Source organism: Sus scrofa, chromosome 3 (genome assembly GCF_000003025.6).
Source record: "Sus scrofa isolate TJ Tabasco breed Duroc chromosome 3, Sscrofa11.1, whole genome shotgun sequence".
Classification (NCBI taxonomy): Eukaryota; Metazoa; Chordata; class Mammalia; order Artiodactyla; family Suidae; genus Sus; species Sus scrofa.
In genome coordinates this window covers 53,406,518-53,424,231 of record NC_010445.4, presented here as the reverse complement: position 1 = coordinate 53,424,231, position 17,714 = coordinate 53,406,518, and the positions used below count along the sequence as shown (strand labels likewise).

At 47.6% G+C, this 17,714-nt stretch overlaps 1 protein-coding gene across 3 annotated transcripts in view; it reads left to right on the top strand.

Annotated features, from left to right (window-relative positions):
• Positions 1-17,714, top strand: part of NPAS2 (neuronal PAS domain protein 2) — a 191,571-nt gene that overhangs the window by 66,144 nt on the left and 107,713 nt on the right. For 2 of the 3 annotated variants that reach the window (XM_021087167.1, XM_021087169.1), the window contains exon 2: positions 17,481-17,534. In XM_021087167.1, coding sequence (XP_020942826.1) covers positions 17,503-17,534 — 32 coding nt within the window. In that variant the 5' untranslated portion in view covers positions 17,481-17,502. Of the gene's footprint in view, positions 1-4,945; positions 7,107-17,480; positions 17,535-17,714 lie in introns of those variants that run through there. The other variant, XM_021087168.1, reaches the window with a different exon arrangement.

The window sequence follows — 17,714 nt, the reverse complement described above, 5'->3', positions numbered from 1 at the left end:
CGGCAAGCTAAGCCTGTTTAGCGTTGTCCAGAGGGGCTGGGCAGAGCAAGGAGCTTTCTGAGCCGTACAGATGGCAGTCTTCTGAGCGGACGTGATTTAATCTGGTTGCCCTGTTTTCCATTAGTCTAAAGGGTTAGGACCCAGTCCCCGAGGTGACCCAGAGATAGCGTCCAAGCTCTGGGGCTTCCAGGTCAGCCTCCTGGCTGAAGAGCCTGCTTTATAGTGAATTATCACAGGGAATTGAAGCCTCCAGCCTCTCCCCAAACTTGTAAAGCAGATTCCCAAGTAGAAGCGCTTCTGCCCCACTTCTCCTCTGCTGGGAACCTGTCCTCAGCCAGGGACATCTGAGGAGATGTGGGGGAGGGGAGGGGTCACTGTGCTTGCTTTCGAGGGTTTACCATCTAGTGGGGGCAGACAGACAGCTAAGGCCCAGGTGGCAGAAATAGATCGATGTTAAAATGAGGCGAGGATGGGCATTCCCGTCATGGAGCAGTGGAAACAAATCTGACTAGGAACCATGAGGTTGCAGGTTTGATCCCTGGCCTCGCTCAGTGGGTTAAGGATCCTGTGTTGCTGTGGCTGTGGTGTAGGCTGACAGCTGTGGCTCTGATTGGACCCTTAGCCTGGGAACCTCCATGTGCTGAGAGTGTGGTCCTAAAAAGCAAAAAAAAAAAAAACCAAAAAACAAAACAAAAAAAAAAAGTGAGGGTAGGATGGTGGAGGTGGGGCAGGGGCTAGGAGTGCCTTCCTGATCTTGGAAGGGCTGGAGGGATGAACAGGATGGTAGTGGCCTGGACACAGGAGGATGTCATGGCAGCGCAGACGTCAGGGGACAGGGATGGAGGGTGAAGTGACTTGGGAGGAGTGAAGTCACAAAGGCAGCTCATCACCAGGGGCTGTGGATGCTGCGCTTAGGGATCCTGGGGCATCCTGGTGAGCCTCGGCCTGCGTACCCAAGATGTCCATTTACATACACTATTGTTTTTTTTTTTAATTTATTTTACTGAAGTACAGTTGATTTGCAATGTTGTTTCAATTTCTGCTGTATAGTAAGGTGATTCAGTTATGCATATACATATTCTTTTTCATATTCTTTTCCATTATGGGGTATTACAGGATATTGAATATAGTTCCCTGTGCTGTACAGTAGGAACTTGTTGTTTACCCATCCTATATATAATAGTTTGCATCTGCCAACTTTAAATTCCCATCCCATTCCCCTCCTGGGCAACCACAAGTCTGTTCTCCATGTCTGTGAGTCTGTTTCTGTTTCGTAGAAAAGTTCATTTGTGTCATATTTTAGATTCCACACATAAGTGATATCATATTGTATTTGTCTTTCTCTTTCTGACTGACTTCACTTAGTATGAGAGTCTCTATTTCCATCCATGTTGCTGCAAATGGCATTACTTCATTCTTTTTTATGGCTGAGTTGTATTTCATTATATACATATATGTATACATATAACCACGTCTTCTTTAATCCATTCATCTGTTGATGGACATTTGCGTTGCTTCCATGTCTTGGCTATTGTGAATAGTGCTGCTATGAATATAGGGGCACATATATATTTTTGATTTAGAGATTTGTCTGGATAGATGCCTGGGAGTGGGATTGCTGGATCATATGGGAGTTCTATATTTTGTTTTCTGAGGAACCTCCATACTGTTTTCCATAGTGGCTGCACCAATTTACATTCCCACCAACAGTGCAGGAGGGTCCCCTTTTCTCCGCCCCCTCTCCAGCATTTGTTATTTGTAGATGGCCATTCTGATGGGTGCACACACTTTGTTCTTTGCCATGGTAGCTGGATGTGTCTGTTTCTGCTTATGGGTGAAGGATAGTGTCTGAGAGGGTCGTCCAGAGGGAAAAACACAGGATCAAATAGTGATGATTGAATAAGCTGACATGAGAAAACCAGAAGCCGAGCTTTATCTGTAGTTAATTTCACTAACTCAGTACCGTGTGCCCAGTGCAATGCCTCCCAGAAGGTGTTCTGGGCCTGGACTTTCTCAGCTCAGGACTCACACTGAACGTCCTGACAAGGGGTCATATCTTGAATTCTTTTGGACACCCTGAAGCTTCTGCCTGGGCTTGGGAGCTGGGGCAGAAGGGGCATCAGGCAGGTGGGCAAAATGTGCTTTGCTTGGGGGTCACGTCATGAGATGTCTGTGGGAGAGCTTAGTCTCTTTTTCAAAAGAAAACTGATCCTTCTCATCTCCTTGCAGTTTCTGCAGGGCTGTCCAGGGCAGAATTGAGTAAGGAGAGAGGTCTTCTGAAGGTACAAAGTGAATGTTTCCAGTCCTGCCGGATTGACTTTAAATGTGTAAAAACCAGCCATTTCTGCCCCTGTGATGCTCGCTTGCTTGATGAGCAGGACTGGGGCTTGGCTGGTGGCTGGCTTTCTGCCATGGCTGGGTCTTTCTGGAGGAGGGGCTTCAAGTCCCCTCTCTTGGGGGCTGGGGGCTTCCTGTCCACCGTCCTCCTGGTGTCTGTTCTGTGACTCATCCCCCCAGCCCCCATCCGTCCCATCATGTCCAGAGGGCAGGCCTTTCTCCAGACTTGATGTGCAAAGGGCCTGCAAGGGTTTCTTGAGGAGGAACGCCGGCTCCCAGCACATCTCAGGCCCGGCTGCAGACTCCTCTGTGCATTTCATGGTGGCAGCTGGGAATGAAGAGGCAGGTACGGGATGCTGCTGGGAAGCACCAGGGAGACTCGGGCCAGTGATGTTCTGACCATGGGGATGCTTTGGCCGGGCATTCCAGGGGGAGGGGACAACACTGTTCTTGTTAGAAACTGTCCTCCAGCCAAAGCCCCTGGAGCATCCTGAAATGTGACTGTGGCCACCGGGCCTTCCTGCAGTGGCTCTTTAGTCTCATGAGCACAGTTGGTCACCTCCTTCCCTTCCTGGTGGGTGGCACTAAGCCTCTCCTGGGGGCCCCTGAGGGGCAGCACATCAAGAGCAGTAGGACCTGGAGCAGAGACACCTCAGAAGGAGCTCAAGGTCCTTGCCCCCCCCACCCCTCTTTTTTTTAAGTTCAGAGGGCCTGGGCATTGGTCACCAAGGCCAGTTTCCCAACCCTGGGCTCCAGATTGACCCAGACTTTTATGTCAGGTGGGGGGGGGGGCTGTCCAGGCAGCTTGGGTGGACTTTTCAGCCATCCATGCCAGGGGAAGCCCTTTCCCCACCCAGGTGACCCCCCACTTCCCCAAGCAAACTGTGCTCAGCTGAATCATACCTGGGGAAGGAGGGCAGGACGATCTAACTTCATGGGTTCCTGTGCAAAGTAGTCATGGTGGTTGCATTGGAAACATCAAGAAAGAGCCTTCCCCTAGGGCCTCTGGCCCCTGAGCTCTGGGTAGAGGTGGTGGCCAGCATGCCCTGTAAAGAACAAAAGTGATGGGGAGTTCCTGCTGTGGCTCAGTGGTAACGAACCCAACTGGCATCCATGAGGATGTGGGTTCAGTACCTGGCCTCGTTCAGTGTGTTAAGGATCCGGCATTGCCATGAGCTGTGGTGTAGGTCGTAGATGTGGCTTGGATCTGGCGTTGTTGTGGCTGTGATGCAGGCTGGCAGCTGTAGCTCCAATTCAACCCCTAGCCCGGAACTTCCATATGCCACAGGTATGGCCCTAAAAAGCAAAACAAATTAAAAATAATAAAAATAAATAAACAAAAAGAACAGAAGCGATGGCCATGAAAGGAGACGAGGGAAGACAATGCAACATAAAGCTGCTTTGGACCAACCAGGTGTGTGGCCGTAGGTCAGTTACCTGCGGCTCTGAAGATGCTGGCCTGCTCTCCTTCCAAAGCCATGGATTCTGCACCGTGGAGAGGAGGCGGCTCACCTTTCCTGCCCAGCCTGCCCTCTGTTAAGTGAGCTCCAGATGAGCAATCTGGAGGGGCTTTCATGAGGACCATGGCAAGTCGGGGTCAGCTCCCATTTACAGACAAGGTCATCCTCCCTCTGGCTCTGTCTGGACCACCACTGAGTGAAGGAAAGAGTCTAGAGAAGGCGCAAACCTAGATCTTGTTTGCTCCCAAACTCGCTTGGCTGCCACCCACAGTTAGCAGTTACAGAAGCGTCCCACATTTTTATTAAACGTTGTTTGAGGCTCTGATATTCAGCCGCACATTCCACAGCCTGGGTGTCTGACACAAATGTGACCTCTTGTTTCCAGGACATCATCTTTCTTGTGTGCCTTCCTGTGAACTTGAGCACACCAGGATCAAAGTCGCCAGGCCCAAAGGAGCATTAGCACCAACCGTTAGGTGGACCGAGATGCTGGGCTGCAGCTGTGTTTTATGGATTCATTTCGGTTTGTCTGTGGCAGCTCAACAGTGGCTCGTAACAAAGGCTTTCCCTGACTCAGCTACAAGCATGACTCATAAATCTCCTTTCCCCTTCTTGCTGATTTTTATAGGCATCTGTTGTCCCCACCCTGACCACACACTGTCACCCATCCGATTCTCCAGTTGACTCTGGTTTATACTGTACATTGAAACCCTTTAGAAAGGACCCTGAAAGGACCCTTGAGGGATGGGAAGTAAGTTCCAAAGGCTGCAAGAATCGCATGTCCTCTGAGAATGCCCGTTCCATCCAGATGTGGCAGTGGTGTCTATTTTGGAAATTCTTTGCTGCCCCAATGGATGTCATTGCAAATTTACTTAATAACACATTTGCTAACTCTCTCCTTCCATTCTTTCATTGCTGAGGTCACTGTTTCCCTGAATAATGAATCATCAGACCCTTGGAAAAAAGGAAAGCATGAAAGGGAACTCGGGAGCCTAATAGGCAGCTGAAGCCTCAGCATTGACCTTAGGATGCATGAGTGATAATTCTTATTAGGTTACAGGAGCTCACTGGGTTGGGGCGGGAGCATCTCCTAGGTTTCTCCTGGGAGTCTGGCTCCATGAAGCCCCAGCCAGCCCCGGGGGCGGGTGGGTAGTGGGGGAAGGTTTGGTGAAGCCTCAGTGAAGGGTGGACTCATCCACATTGCCTTCCTCAAGGAGTGGAATATTGGGTATCGGGTCGAGCCTTCTGCAGCTGGAGGGGAATTGGGGTTGCAGGAGTGGGCGGCTCTCAGGTTTGCACTGTCCATTTCCTTTAGAAGAACTCTTTATTTTCCCTGGCGGATGAATCATTGCAACAGAAAGAGTGTGCCCATGGGAGGAAGAATTTAAATGTGGAAGTTATTTCCGAGCCTCCCCCAAAGGACCGAGGGAGACACGTCAGCCTGGCAGCTCGTCAGCGGCCGTTTTTCAAAGCCTTTTTATTTCGTAAAGATAATGAGGAAAAATCATTATCAGGCTCCCACGTGGATACAGATGTTAATCCAAGACGACATGCGGGCCCCTCACCAGGGGCGACTGGGAGGGCAGAAGGCACTTGCTATTAACGATAAATAAGCCCCTGTTGACTGCTTGTGGTTGCTTCTTTGGGTTTCCTCTTGCTCTAGTTTTTCAATTGTTTTTCCTCCTTTCTTTTTTTTAAATTAATTTTCTTTTTTTTTTTTTTTTTTTGCTTTTTAGGGCCGCACCGAGGGCATATGGAAGTTCTCAGGCTAGGGGTCAAATCGGAGCTAGAGCTGCCGGCTTATGTTACAGTCACAGCAACGTGGGATCCAAGCCACGTCTGCGACCTACACCACAGCTCACCGCAACACCGGATCCTTAAACCACTGAGCGAGGCCAGGGATCAAACCTGCGTCCTCATGGATACTAGTCACATTCGGTTCACATTCGGTAACCGAGCCATGAAAGGAACTCCTTTCTTTTTTTAATGGCCACACATGCAGCATATGGAAGTTCCCCAGCCAGGGATATGAACCCATGCCTCCGCAGCAACTGGAGCTGCTGAGTTGGATTCTTAACCCACTGTGCCATAGCAGGAACTCCCAATCTTTTTCCTTTTTAAGGAATGAAATTCACCAGGTTGGTTGGGTTGGTATGGGGAGGAGGAATATCAGGATTTTCCAGCCAACCTGGGGCCTGTATTCAGGCCATTCCTCAGCTCATTGGAAGAGGTCATGATTTTATTTTGAGAAAACAGGGGCCTTGCAACACAGCAGGCTAAGAGTAGTCATTTTGTGGAAAATTCATGATGATCCAGACTGACCCGGTGGGCCTCTGAAGGCCATACAAAGAGCTCAAAACTAAAAAGAGCCTGAAGAGGTAGGCTGAGCAGTGATTCTGTCTGTGCGCCCCCAGCCTGTTTTTGTAAATAGTTTTATTGGGACACAGCCACGCTGACACACTGGCTGCTCTCCCACTCGTATGGCAGAGCTGAGAGAGGCCATAGCAGAGACTGGATGGCCTGCCTCTAAAGTCATCAGCAGGTGGCCCTTTACAGAGAAACGTGGCCACCCCCTGCCTTAGGAGAAGGACATACCTTTCCATGTATGTTGCATGCGGCCTTCTCTGGAGCTCCAGAGTGAGCTGCCTATCCCGGGGGGAGGGGTGTCTGTCCCCTGTAAGATACATTCATCTCCTGTCTCCTGCTGACACACTGTGGGACCCAGGGCAGATGCAGCACAAAAAAACACATTGCTCCTTACTAGTCCCTGTTCATCCAAGGCCAGAGCCCCTATCAGTCGTAGGTGCCTACAGAAATAGAGCTCTTGGAGGCAGAAATCTCACCTAGGTGGTGGAGGTGTCCTTGGCAGACACTGCTTGTGTCCTTCCTTCTGTTTAATTTAAGTCACTAGATATTCACCGAGGGTCCTTTTCACCTGTGTTTCTTCTGCTCCTTCCCTCATATCTGCATAAGGGCCTATGTTTCTATCAACTTACCATTAGATGCAGTGAGCAGCACCCCTGTGCACATGTGTGTCTGTCTTTGCACCATGCTTGCGTGTGCGCGCACACACACACACAGAGAAACACACACACAGTTTTCGACACTGACCAGCAGGCGGAAGCTCTCACTCCAAAGACATGTTACAGGCTTAAGCACCAGTTTCCAGTGCTGGCTGTTTACCTCCTTGTCATTAATGCTATTGTGATTCATAGTGACTATATATTTTTTATGCCCTTTTTTGTACCAGGGACAGGTGAGTCGGGCTCCCACTCCTGCTTGCCAGCAGCCACCACGTGGTCTCTTCAGGTAGGCAGGAGCAGATGTCCCATGTCTCTGGCTGGAAAAGTCCTGTCTGCACCCCCCCCCCCGCCCCCCGCAGTCTCTGCAGCCCTTCCTTCTCTGGCCACAAGTGCTTCTGAAGCCTTGGGTCTGTGCTACCCCGTTCATCCCATGGGACCTTCTCTTTGGGTAGAGAGTGTGTTTTCTGAAATGCAGAGCAGACAAGGAGAAGTGCCTGACTCCCAGGACTCAGGCTTACAGGGGGCTGTGAGGTTCAGGATGGTTACTCCAGGCAGAAGTGGGGTGCACCAGACTCACCTGAGTGTCTGTGCTGCCGGGGACATGCTGGCGCTCCTGCACACAGCTGTGCACCTCTCATTTATACCTCATGTGCTCTCTGCCTGGTGGCCTCATGTTGGGAATGAGGCGAACAGGATCCTGAAGAATAAGGGACTTGCTTAAGGTCATCGAACAAGAGGGTTGGAATTGAAGTTTAAATGGGACCCACTCTAAGGTCAGAAGCCCTCACATCCCCCGCAGGAGGGTGGGCTCCGTCTGCAGAACTGGGTGTCCCAGGCAGCTCTTCCTTCCTAAGTGATGCTTCTCAGTTCTTCAGGAGAGGAGAAAATGGCCCATTTTGCCCACAGAATTGAATGGAGAGGAGATGAGATGCTGCTTTTCCAGAACATGGGGCAGCCAAGGGTCAGTGAGGGAACCACTGGTCCCCAGTGAAGACGCTGGTCCTTTAGCCAACAGCTCCCACACACGCGGCACTTTTTGTTTTGGTTTTTAGTCATTAGCACGTAATTGTACCTTCAGACAGGCTTCCTAAGTACCATTCCCTAGATTAACCGTGATCACAGGGATTTCTGGGCGTCGGTGTTGGGCGGGCACCTGGGAATTCAGACAGGGGCTTGGTCCTGGCTGTGTCCTTCCCTCCCTCCTTCCTTCATCCCTCATGTTTGCTGCGAACCTGGTCTGGGTAAGGAGCTGGACTAGACATTGTGACCTGGGTGGCGAGTACCGATGGCTTGTACCTAATTCTTGCCACCCAAGTAGGGAACCAGATCTGGAGTGTCTGCTGCAGGCCAGGCTTTCATACGTGCCAACATAAATAAGCTCATGTTAGAGTCATGGCTATCTCTGAGGCCAGCCCCCCTCCCTCCTCGGACCGAACCCTCCAGCACCTTCCCACCTCACTTGGAGCAAAAGCCAGCCCCCATCCAGTCTCCCTGGTGTGTTTCTCCCTGGCTAACCCCATCCACCATGCTGGCCTCTTGGCTATTTCTAGCTCTTGCTGTCTGTATGCTCATACCTCTTTTCTGTCACCTTATCAGAGAGACCTCCCGTGACCCCTAAAGCACCTGACCCGAACCCAGCCCACAGACCACTCCCTGGTCCCCAGCGTCTCCTTTATTTTCCCCACACAGCGCTGATGACCAGTGACAGGCCAAATGTTTACTTACTTACATGCTTATGGCTTGCCCCCCAACACCGACCTGCCCCCACCCCCGCCAATACGTGCCTCGGGGGCAGGGGCGATGCTGGTGGTGGCCAGGGCACTTGGGATGTCTGTTGAGTTGCTGAACAGCACATGTGGATGTCATCTGAATGCCTCACTGCTTCTCACAGAAAGATGCCCTGGGCATGAGTCCGAGGGCTCCACATTGTTAAGACTCATTTTTTCCCAACTTGACCTCTGGATTCAACACGATCCCAATAAAAATCACAGCAGGCGTTTTTACAGAAATTGACAAGGTAAATTCTAAGACTTATATAGAAACGCAAAGACCGAAAATAGACAAGAATCTTGAAGAAGAAAGTGGGAAGGCTCACACTCCAGTGATGTCAAGAACTCCTGGAGTTCCCATTGTAGCGCAGTGGAATTGGTGGTGTCTTGGCTGCACCAGGACACAGGTTCCATTCCTGTCCCAGCATAGTGGGTTAAGGATCTGGCGTTTCTGCAACTGTGGCTCAGATCTGATCCCTGGAACTCCAAATGCTGCGGGGCGGCCAGAAGAGAAGAGACAAAGAAAGAAAAAAAAAAAAAAACTCTTAAAAAACTTTAGGAGTTGGGAGTGCCCGTCGTGGCGCAGTGGTTAACGAATCCGACTAGGAACCATGAGGTTGGGGGTTCAGTCCCTGCCCTTGCTCAGTGGGTTAACGATCTGGCGTTGCAGTGAGCTGTGGTGTGGGTTGCAGACGCCGCTCGGGTCCCGCGTTGCTGTGGCTCTGGCGTAGGCCGGTGGCTACAGCTCCAATTCGACCCCTAGCCTGGGAACCTCCATATGCTGTGGGAGTGGCCCAAGAAGTAGCAAAAAGACCAAAAAAAAAAAAAAAACCTTCAGGAGTTAAGGTAGGGATCCTGGTTCTGTCCAAAAGAGAGACAAATGCAAGATGCCACGGAGTTGGGAGGCCTAGAATACATTTACTTAAATAGCAGCTTAAATATGTTTTCAAATAAAATTCTCAGTGACTTTCCAGTGGAAGTGACTTGAAGTTTAAAATAGGTCCAATTATTAATCTGATAAAAGTTCAGTAATTATATAGCAAAAGTCTAAAAATACAGAGAAAAGATTGCATTTTAGGTGTTTTTTTGAGACTAATAATCAGATTTCCCATTTAAGTTTAGAGATTCTTCATCTGGAAACAGGCTGAAAGTTGAAGAAAAACCTATGGCACATATTATGCATAAATGTAACTACCATATAGTTTAAAGATAAGTTTATCACTCCTTTAGCCAGGAGATTACAGTCAGTTTAACAGCAATAATTTTCAAGCAGTGTGACCAGGTGATTAATTTCCAAAATATACAAGCAGCTCATGCAGCCTAATATTAAAAATCTAGATGAGTGGATTAAGAAGATGTGGTACATATGCACAATGGAATACTACTCAGCTATAAAAAAGAACAAAATAAGGCCATCTGAAGCAACATGGGTGGAACTAGAGACTTTCATACCAAGTCAAAGAGAGAACTACAAATACCATATGATATCAAATATCTGGAATCTAATATATGGCACAAGTGAACCTTTCCACAGAAAAGAAACTCATGGACTTGGAGAACAGACTTGTGGTTGCCAAGGGGGAGGGAGTGGGATGGACTGGGAGTCTGGGGTTTATAGATACAAACTATTGCATTTGGAGTGGATAAGCAATGAGATCCTGCTGTATAGCACAGGGGAACTATATCTAGTCATTTATGATGGAACATGATGGATAATGTGAGAAAAAGAATGTGTGTGTATGTATATATATGTATATATATACTGGGGTCACTTTGCTGTACAGTAGAACTTGACAGAATACTGTAAACCAACTATAATGAAAAAAATCTGATCAAAAATGGGAGAAGACCTAAATAGACATTTCTCCAAAGAACACATACAGATGGCTGACACATGAAAATTTGCGCAACGTAACTGTAGAAAAATGCAAATCAAAACTACAAAGAGGTACCACCTCACACCAGTCAGAATGTCTGTCATAAGTCTACAGATAATAAATACGGGAGGGTGTGGAGTAAAGGGAACCCTCCTACTCCATTGATGGGGTTGTAAATTGTTACAGACATTATGGAAAAGAGTATGGAGGTTCCTTAAAAAACTAAAAATGGAACTGCCATATGATCCAGCAATCCCACACCTGGGTATATATTTGGAAAAGATGAAAGGATATATGCACCCCAGTGTTAACTGCAGCACTATTTACAATAGCCAAGATGTGGAAGTAACCTAAATGTCCATCAACAGATAAGTGGATAAAGAAGATGGGGTACATACACACAATGGGATACTACTCAGCCATAAAAAAGAATGAAATCATGCTATCTGCAGCAACATGGATGGACCTAGAGATTATCCAATTTATCCACTAAGTGAAGAAAGAGAAAGACAAATATTGTACGCTATCACATGTGGAATCTCAAAAAAATTATATAAATGAACTTATTTACAAAACAGACTCACAGACATAAAAAACAAAGTTACCATTACCAAAGGGGAAGAGGAGAGGTGGAGGGATCAATTAGGGGTCTGGGATTAACAGATACACACTACTAATTATAAAATAGATAAATAAGGACCTACTATATAGCACATAGAACTATATTCAAATTTCTTGTAATCATCTAGCATGGAAAAGAGTCTGAAAAAGAACATATGTATATATATATATATATATATATACATGTATAACTCTGAATCACTTCTTTGTACACAGAAAACTAGCACAGCATTGTATGATTTTTTTTTTTTTTTTTTTTTTTTTTTGCTATTTCTTTGGGCCGCTCCCGTGGCATATGGAGGTTCCCAGGCTACGGGTCAAATTGGAGCTGTAGCCACCGGCCTACGCCAGAGCCACAGCAACGCGGGATCCGAGCCGCGTCTGCAACCTACACCACAGCTCACGGCAATGCCGGATCGTTAACCCACTGAGCAAGGGCAGGGACCGAACCCGCAACCTCATGGTTCCTAGTCGGATTTGTTAACCACTGCGCCACGACGGGAACTCCCTTTTTTTTTTTTTATGTAATTTTTTTTTTTTTTTTTTTTTTTTGCTAGCACAGCATTGTAAATCAGCTATACTTCAATTTTTAAAAGGTAGGGGGTAGGGACCTCAAAAAAAAAAAAAAACCCAAAAAAAACAGTGATGCAGACTGCTAATGCCCTGAGGTGATTGATGAGAATGGCACTTTAGTCTGTGGGCTTTCTCCTAAAAAACCATCTGCCCAGTCTCAGAAATGCATCAAACCAGATTGAGGATATTCTACAGTTGCTCCTCAAAATTGCCAAGGTCACCAAAAACAAAGTCAGTGAAACTGTCACACTAAGAGGAGCCTCAGGAGACATGACTAAATGCAATATGGTGTCCTGGATGGGATCCTGGGACAGAACGAGGTCACCTCATCAGAGAGACTTCGTGTGACCCCCTAAAGCACCAGACCCAACCCCAGCCCGCAGAGCCTTCCTGGGTCCCTCATCCTGGGACAGAACATTAGGTAAAAATGAAGAGAATGTAAATGAAGTGTGGGCTTTACTTAATAACGTCTCAGTATTGGTTCACGAATTGTGACAAATGCACCACATGAGCTTAAGGTATTTATACTAAGAGAAACCCGGCACAGGGTGTGTGGGAACTCTCCACACTGCCTTCCCATGTTCTCTAGAGCTAAAATTGTTCTAAAATATAACGTTTATTTTGAAACAAGTTCGTCCTATGTATTTGAACTTTAAGGATACCCTGTCGATAAATGGATCTGAACAGAGATTCTATAAATGCACACACGTATGGGATCACACAAGATATTTGATGAAGTGCCAGTGCAATTGAATTGAAAAAGAAATGTCTTCCCGAAAAGTGATTCTGGAGCAACTGAGTATATATACAAATGGGCGGAAAAAAATATATACAAATGGCCACTCTCTTACACTACATGTAAAATTTAATTTTCATCGGAGTGAACATCTAAACATGAAAAAGCTAAAATGATAAAGCTTCAGGAAGAAAACATAGGATAATTTTTCACAACACTAAGGTGGACACAGACTTCTTAGGACACAAAATGTCACTAGCCATGAAATAAAAAATATATAAATGACACTTTATCAAAATCACAAACAGTTTATCAAAAGATACCATCAGGAAAGTGAAAAGACCAGCCACAGGCTGGAAGAAAATGTTCACCGTACGTATATCCGGCAAAGTACTTATAACCAGAAGAGAGAAACTTCTGCAGGTCAGTGTGATGAAGACAGCCCCATTAAAAAAAAAAAAAAGAAAAGAAAAAGACTTGTAGGCAAAACACTTTAACAGATACTTAACATTGTGGCTCAGCAGTAACAAGCCCGGCTAGGATCCATGAGGTTGAGGGTTCCATCCGTGGCCTTGCTCAGTGGGTTAAGGATCCGGCATTGCCATGAGCTGTGATGTAGGTCACAGATGCGGCTTGGATCCCCTGCTGCTCTGGCTCTGGCGTAGGCCTGCAGCTGCAGCTCCGATTGGACCCCTAGCCTGGGAACTTCCATATGCTGCGGGTGTGACCCTAAAGAGACCAAAAAGGAAAAAAAAGAAGAAGCTGTCTAGATGGCCAATAATTCCATGAAAAGATGCTCAACATCATTACCTATCAGGGAAATGCAAAGTCAAATCCTAATGAGATCTCACAACACACCCCCTAGAATGACTAAGAAGATGACATAGCAGAAGTATTGGGTGAAAATGTGGAGCCCCTGGAACTTTCGTGTGCTACTGGTACAGATGGAAAATTGTACCGTCACTTGGGGAAAGCGCTGGATGGTTACTGTTACAGTAAACCTATGACTGTTCCGTGATCCAGGAGAGACACTCTTAGATGTGTATACTCAAGACAGTGAGTGCTTATTTCCACCAGAACACTTGGATACGACTTACCCCAGGTGATGTTAGTTTGAACCTTAGGTGAAGGTGGTGTCTTCCAACCTTCTCCACTTATAAAGTTACTCTTTTTCTTTTGTAATTAATAACTGCCTTGAGGGAGATACTCTGAACTATGCAAATAACCCGATTCTCCTCAAACGTTTGCCCCTGAATTTCAACAGCCCTCAGTAGGTCTTGTCGTGAGGATCTACTCACGGTACTCTTTGAGTCCCCTTATTCTGTCTATGTTTGTTAATTACAATTCTTGTTCTGTAAGGGGAACCTGACCCCTCTTCCATTTACTTATTCGTTTCATTGTTGATTTGGCCCAGTGTGGACACATATTTAGTGGGCTCCGTGGGTTATGATCTCTCAGGATTGATGGTGTTGCTTTAGTAGTTCCAGGCTCTCTTTTCCTCAGCCTCTCATCATTAGCACTGGTGATAATTTCTTGAGCATGTAGTTATGAGATGCAAATGCCTACACTTGACACATGGGGTGATGTAACAAGGCGTAAAAAGACTCTAAATAGTTTGTGTTCCAGAAAAAGCCAAGAAACCCAGAGCTGAGATAGCCCCTAAGAAACAAAAGGCACTGGCTGTTCTGAGTACCCTCCTTGTACCCCTTCACCCTTCTCTGTCCCAGAGGCTCCCCTGTTGATGACACAAGTAGGTCACCCCTCACAAGCGGGGTGGGGGTGGGGGTCAGGGTGGGCAGAGAGGGAGGCAAGGTATTTATTCCCTCCATCCCTTCCTTACAAGACTTCTGCAGGCTGGCTGCATCCCTCCACCTCCCCCATGTGACACTCCTCCCAGGTCCTTTTTTCTCTTGTCCCTTGACCCCTAGAGCTGTTAACAGTTCTGCGGACCCCAGCCCTACACCATCTCTCTTGGTCTCCCCACCTGTCCCTTTATACACACAGCCCCCTTGCCATTAAGTCCTGTTTCCTGTTGGGACCCTGACTAATACACTCGGTACCTGCCCAGCCCACCTGCCTCGTATGGCTAATTTGGAGCAAAGGTTCCAGTTTTCCTCCTCTGTTCACTCTGAAGGTTCATCACGTCAACAGTCATTTTCTCAGCTCCAAACAGAATCCCCTCTGCCTTCATTTCAGCTCACTTTCCATTCCCTGGTTCTCTGTGGTCATAAATAAAACTGCAGTTCAAAGTCCTTTTTCATTGGAAACTCTCTGTATGATTCAGACAAGTATCTGTCACCCCTTAAACTTCTCTATTGTTCCTCTGGCCTGACTACCTACTGCCTTTCCTCCTCTTTTCCTCTTCCTTGTGTGCCTTGGGCTCCTTCCAGCTCCTCCATATCCTGAAGTGACTCAAAAATACAAGGAAGGAGGTACCCCCATGTTCATAGCAGTGCTCCTCGCAGGAGTCAAACGGGGGAAGCGACCCAGAGTCTAGATGCCTATGGATGATGGATAAACAAAAGGTGGTCCATAGGTACCCTGGAGCATGACTCAGCCTTACAAAGGGCGGGAGTTCGGATACAGGCTAAGTCATCATGACCTTGGAGGACATTACGCTAAGTGTGATAAGCCCTGGATGATTGCGGGCTCTAGAGTCATCAGAATCTAGAGACAGAAAGTAGAAGGGTGCTTGTCAGGGACTCAGGCAGGGGGAATGGGGAATCAGTGGTTAATGAGAACAGAACTTCAGTCTTGCAAGATGCAAAGAATTGTGGAGATGGGTGGGAATGGTGGTTGCACAGTAATATGAATGTATTCAATGCCACTGAACTATAGACTTTTTTTTTTTTTTTTAACAGGTAGAAAAATACTCTTTATTTATTTATTTTTTGTCTTTTGTCATTGTTGTTGCTATTTCTTGGGCCGCTCCCGCGGCATATGGAGATTCCCAGGCTAGGGGTTGAATCGGAGCTGTAGCCACCGGCCTACGCCAGAGCCACAGCAACGTGGGATCCGAGCCGCGTCTGCAACCTACACCACAGCTCAGGGCAACGCTGGATCGTTAACCCACTGAGCAAGGGCAGGGACCGAACCCGCCACCTCATGTGAACTATAGACTTAACAGTGGTAAATTGTACCTTTGGTGTACTTCATTGTTTTTTTTTTTAATAAAAAAAATAAGCAAACATGAGACAGACCTGGGAGACAACAACAGCAGATGTGACAAACCGCAGATTAGGACATGGATGCAGAGCTTCCAGGGCGAGTGCTCCTGGAGATCGAAGCTCAGGGGCCTTTTTCTCCCAACAAGTGGAGCAGAGCATCTTAGCCTGGGGTCAAGTGGCAGTAAATGGGAGGGATGGGAGAGAAGAGGACGTGGGTGTGGACCATCAGGGCTTCAAGAATTCAGGAAGGGTTTAAGGACAAAGAGAGCGAAATCGGAAATGATGTGGTTGATAAGGAATAGCTATTAGTCATCTGTAACTGTTTGGGGTATGACGCAGCAGCTCCAAGCATCCTAACGGGGTCCCAGATCCTCCACAAAGCAGGCCAAAGCCCAAATCCTCCCGTAAAGTGCTCTGCCAGGGGCACCTGGTGAAAGGCGTGGCTTTCCCCCTTTTCCGTGGCTGGATCCTGGCTCGTGCCCTCCTCCACCCACAGGCAGCCACCACTTTGCCTCTTTGCTTGGAGCGCAGACCTGGGGTAGCCCATCGTTCCACGCATGCACCCCGTTGTTCACATCTTTGAGCTTTCACCAGATTCCATCTGGAAAACATTAGGCAGATGCCTGTCTGCAGATGTGCTAACCCCGTTTTAACTATGACCCAAGCCTCGACTGCTCAGTGGCGACTCTTGCAAAACTCTTGCTCAGTTATGCCTGCTATTTAACAAATGGGGGTTAAACATAAACAGGGGCTGTGGCTGCAAAATTCCTCCTCCTCTCTGGCTCAGACTCATGCCTGGGCAGACCAAAACCACCAAACTGAGTTATCTTGGAGAAAAGATTCCTTTACCGGTAAAAAAAAAAAAAAAAAAAAAAAAAAAAAACCGTTACCTGGAATGTGGACTTTGGGAGTAAACTTAGGCGTGTTTGGTGATTTTGGGATTCTGATGTCAGACCCCCGTTTTGGGAACAGAAGTGTGTGGTCCATGGTGACTCAGTTTCTCCAGGGTCCCCAAGCTTATCTTCTTCATCACACTGTGCCTCTGGGATCAACTTGGGGCTCTGGGACACCCTGAAAGTCTTTCTGCATGGAGGCCTGAGGAGGCAGATGTGTGAAGAAAAACAAATCAGGGATATGGCTCTAAGGGGTGAGGGAGCCCCCCCGCCCCCAAGCCTGCGTGAGCTAAAGGACACCAGGTCAGTGGACCTGAAAAGAAGCTTTGAGCCAGTGTCCCAGGAGGGTAGAGGCCCAGACCACAAGGTAGTTCTCTGAGGAGCTGGGGCTGCAAAGACGTCTGATTGTTACTCCGTTTTTCACATCTGTGTGTCTTGACTGTCTAGGGGGTACACGTGCCTTAAAGAAAGCACAGCCATCCTGCTTCTCTGGGGTCCCGATCCCTCCAGGCTGCATCAGAGGAGTTTGTGCATTTGAATGAGCAGATGCACAGACACATGCTCTCCCTCTAGAATGTCCTGGGCAGCTTGCAGGTTCAAGGTTTGAAACAAACAGATGCTTTGTTGAGCGGGATCTGGAAAGCCATTCTCAAAGTGTGACCTAGGGACCCCCGGGGGGTTCTGCGAGGTCATAAGAGTTTTCCGAATATTAACCCACCATGGGCCTATTTCCTCCCATGTGTATATGGTGAACTTTCTCAGAAGCTCTTTGAGATCTTTCCACTCCATCTCTCTGATGCCTAGTGGAATATTGTATATTTAAGAGTTCTCTGTTTTTACCCACCTGCAGAAGAGCTCTTCAGCGTCATCTGTACTTTTTGAGGGTGAGAGGGTTGCTGGAACCAGGAGGTTTGAGGACTGTGGATTAAGGCATGTGATTTAGATCAGACCAAACCGAGGACGGCCAGGAAGACCTATAAGAATGGTTGAGAATCAGACTGTAATCGAATGTTCTTTTTTGCAGGAAAAACTGCAGAGGAAATCTCATGGATGAAGATGAGAAAGACAGAGCAAAGAGGTAAGGAATTGTGTCCTCCCCGTCCCACAGGGGCATGTGGTCCCACCATCTGAACCATGCTTGTCCTCACCGCACAGGTGAGAGCCCAGCCAGCCAGGCAGCTGGGGACCAGACCCTTCCTGAGATGCAGCTGCATCCTGCTAAACCTGCTCAGACCAGCAGCTTCGGTTTTGTTCCTTA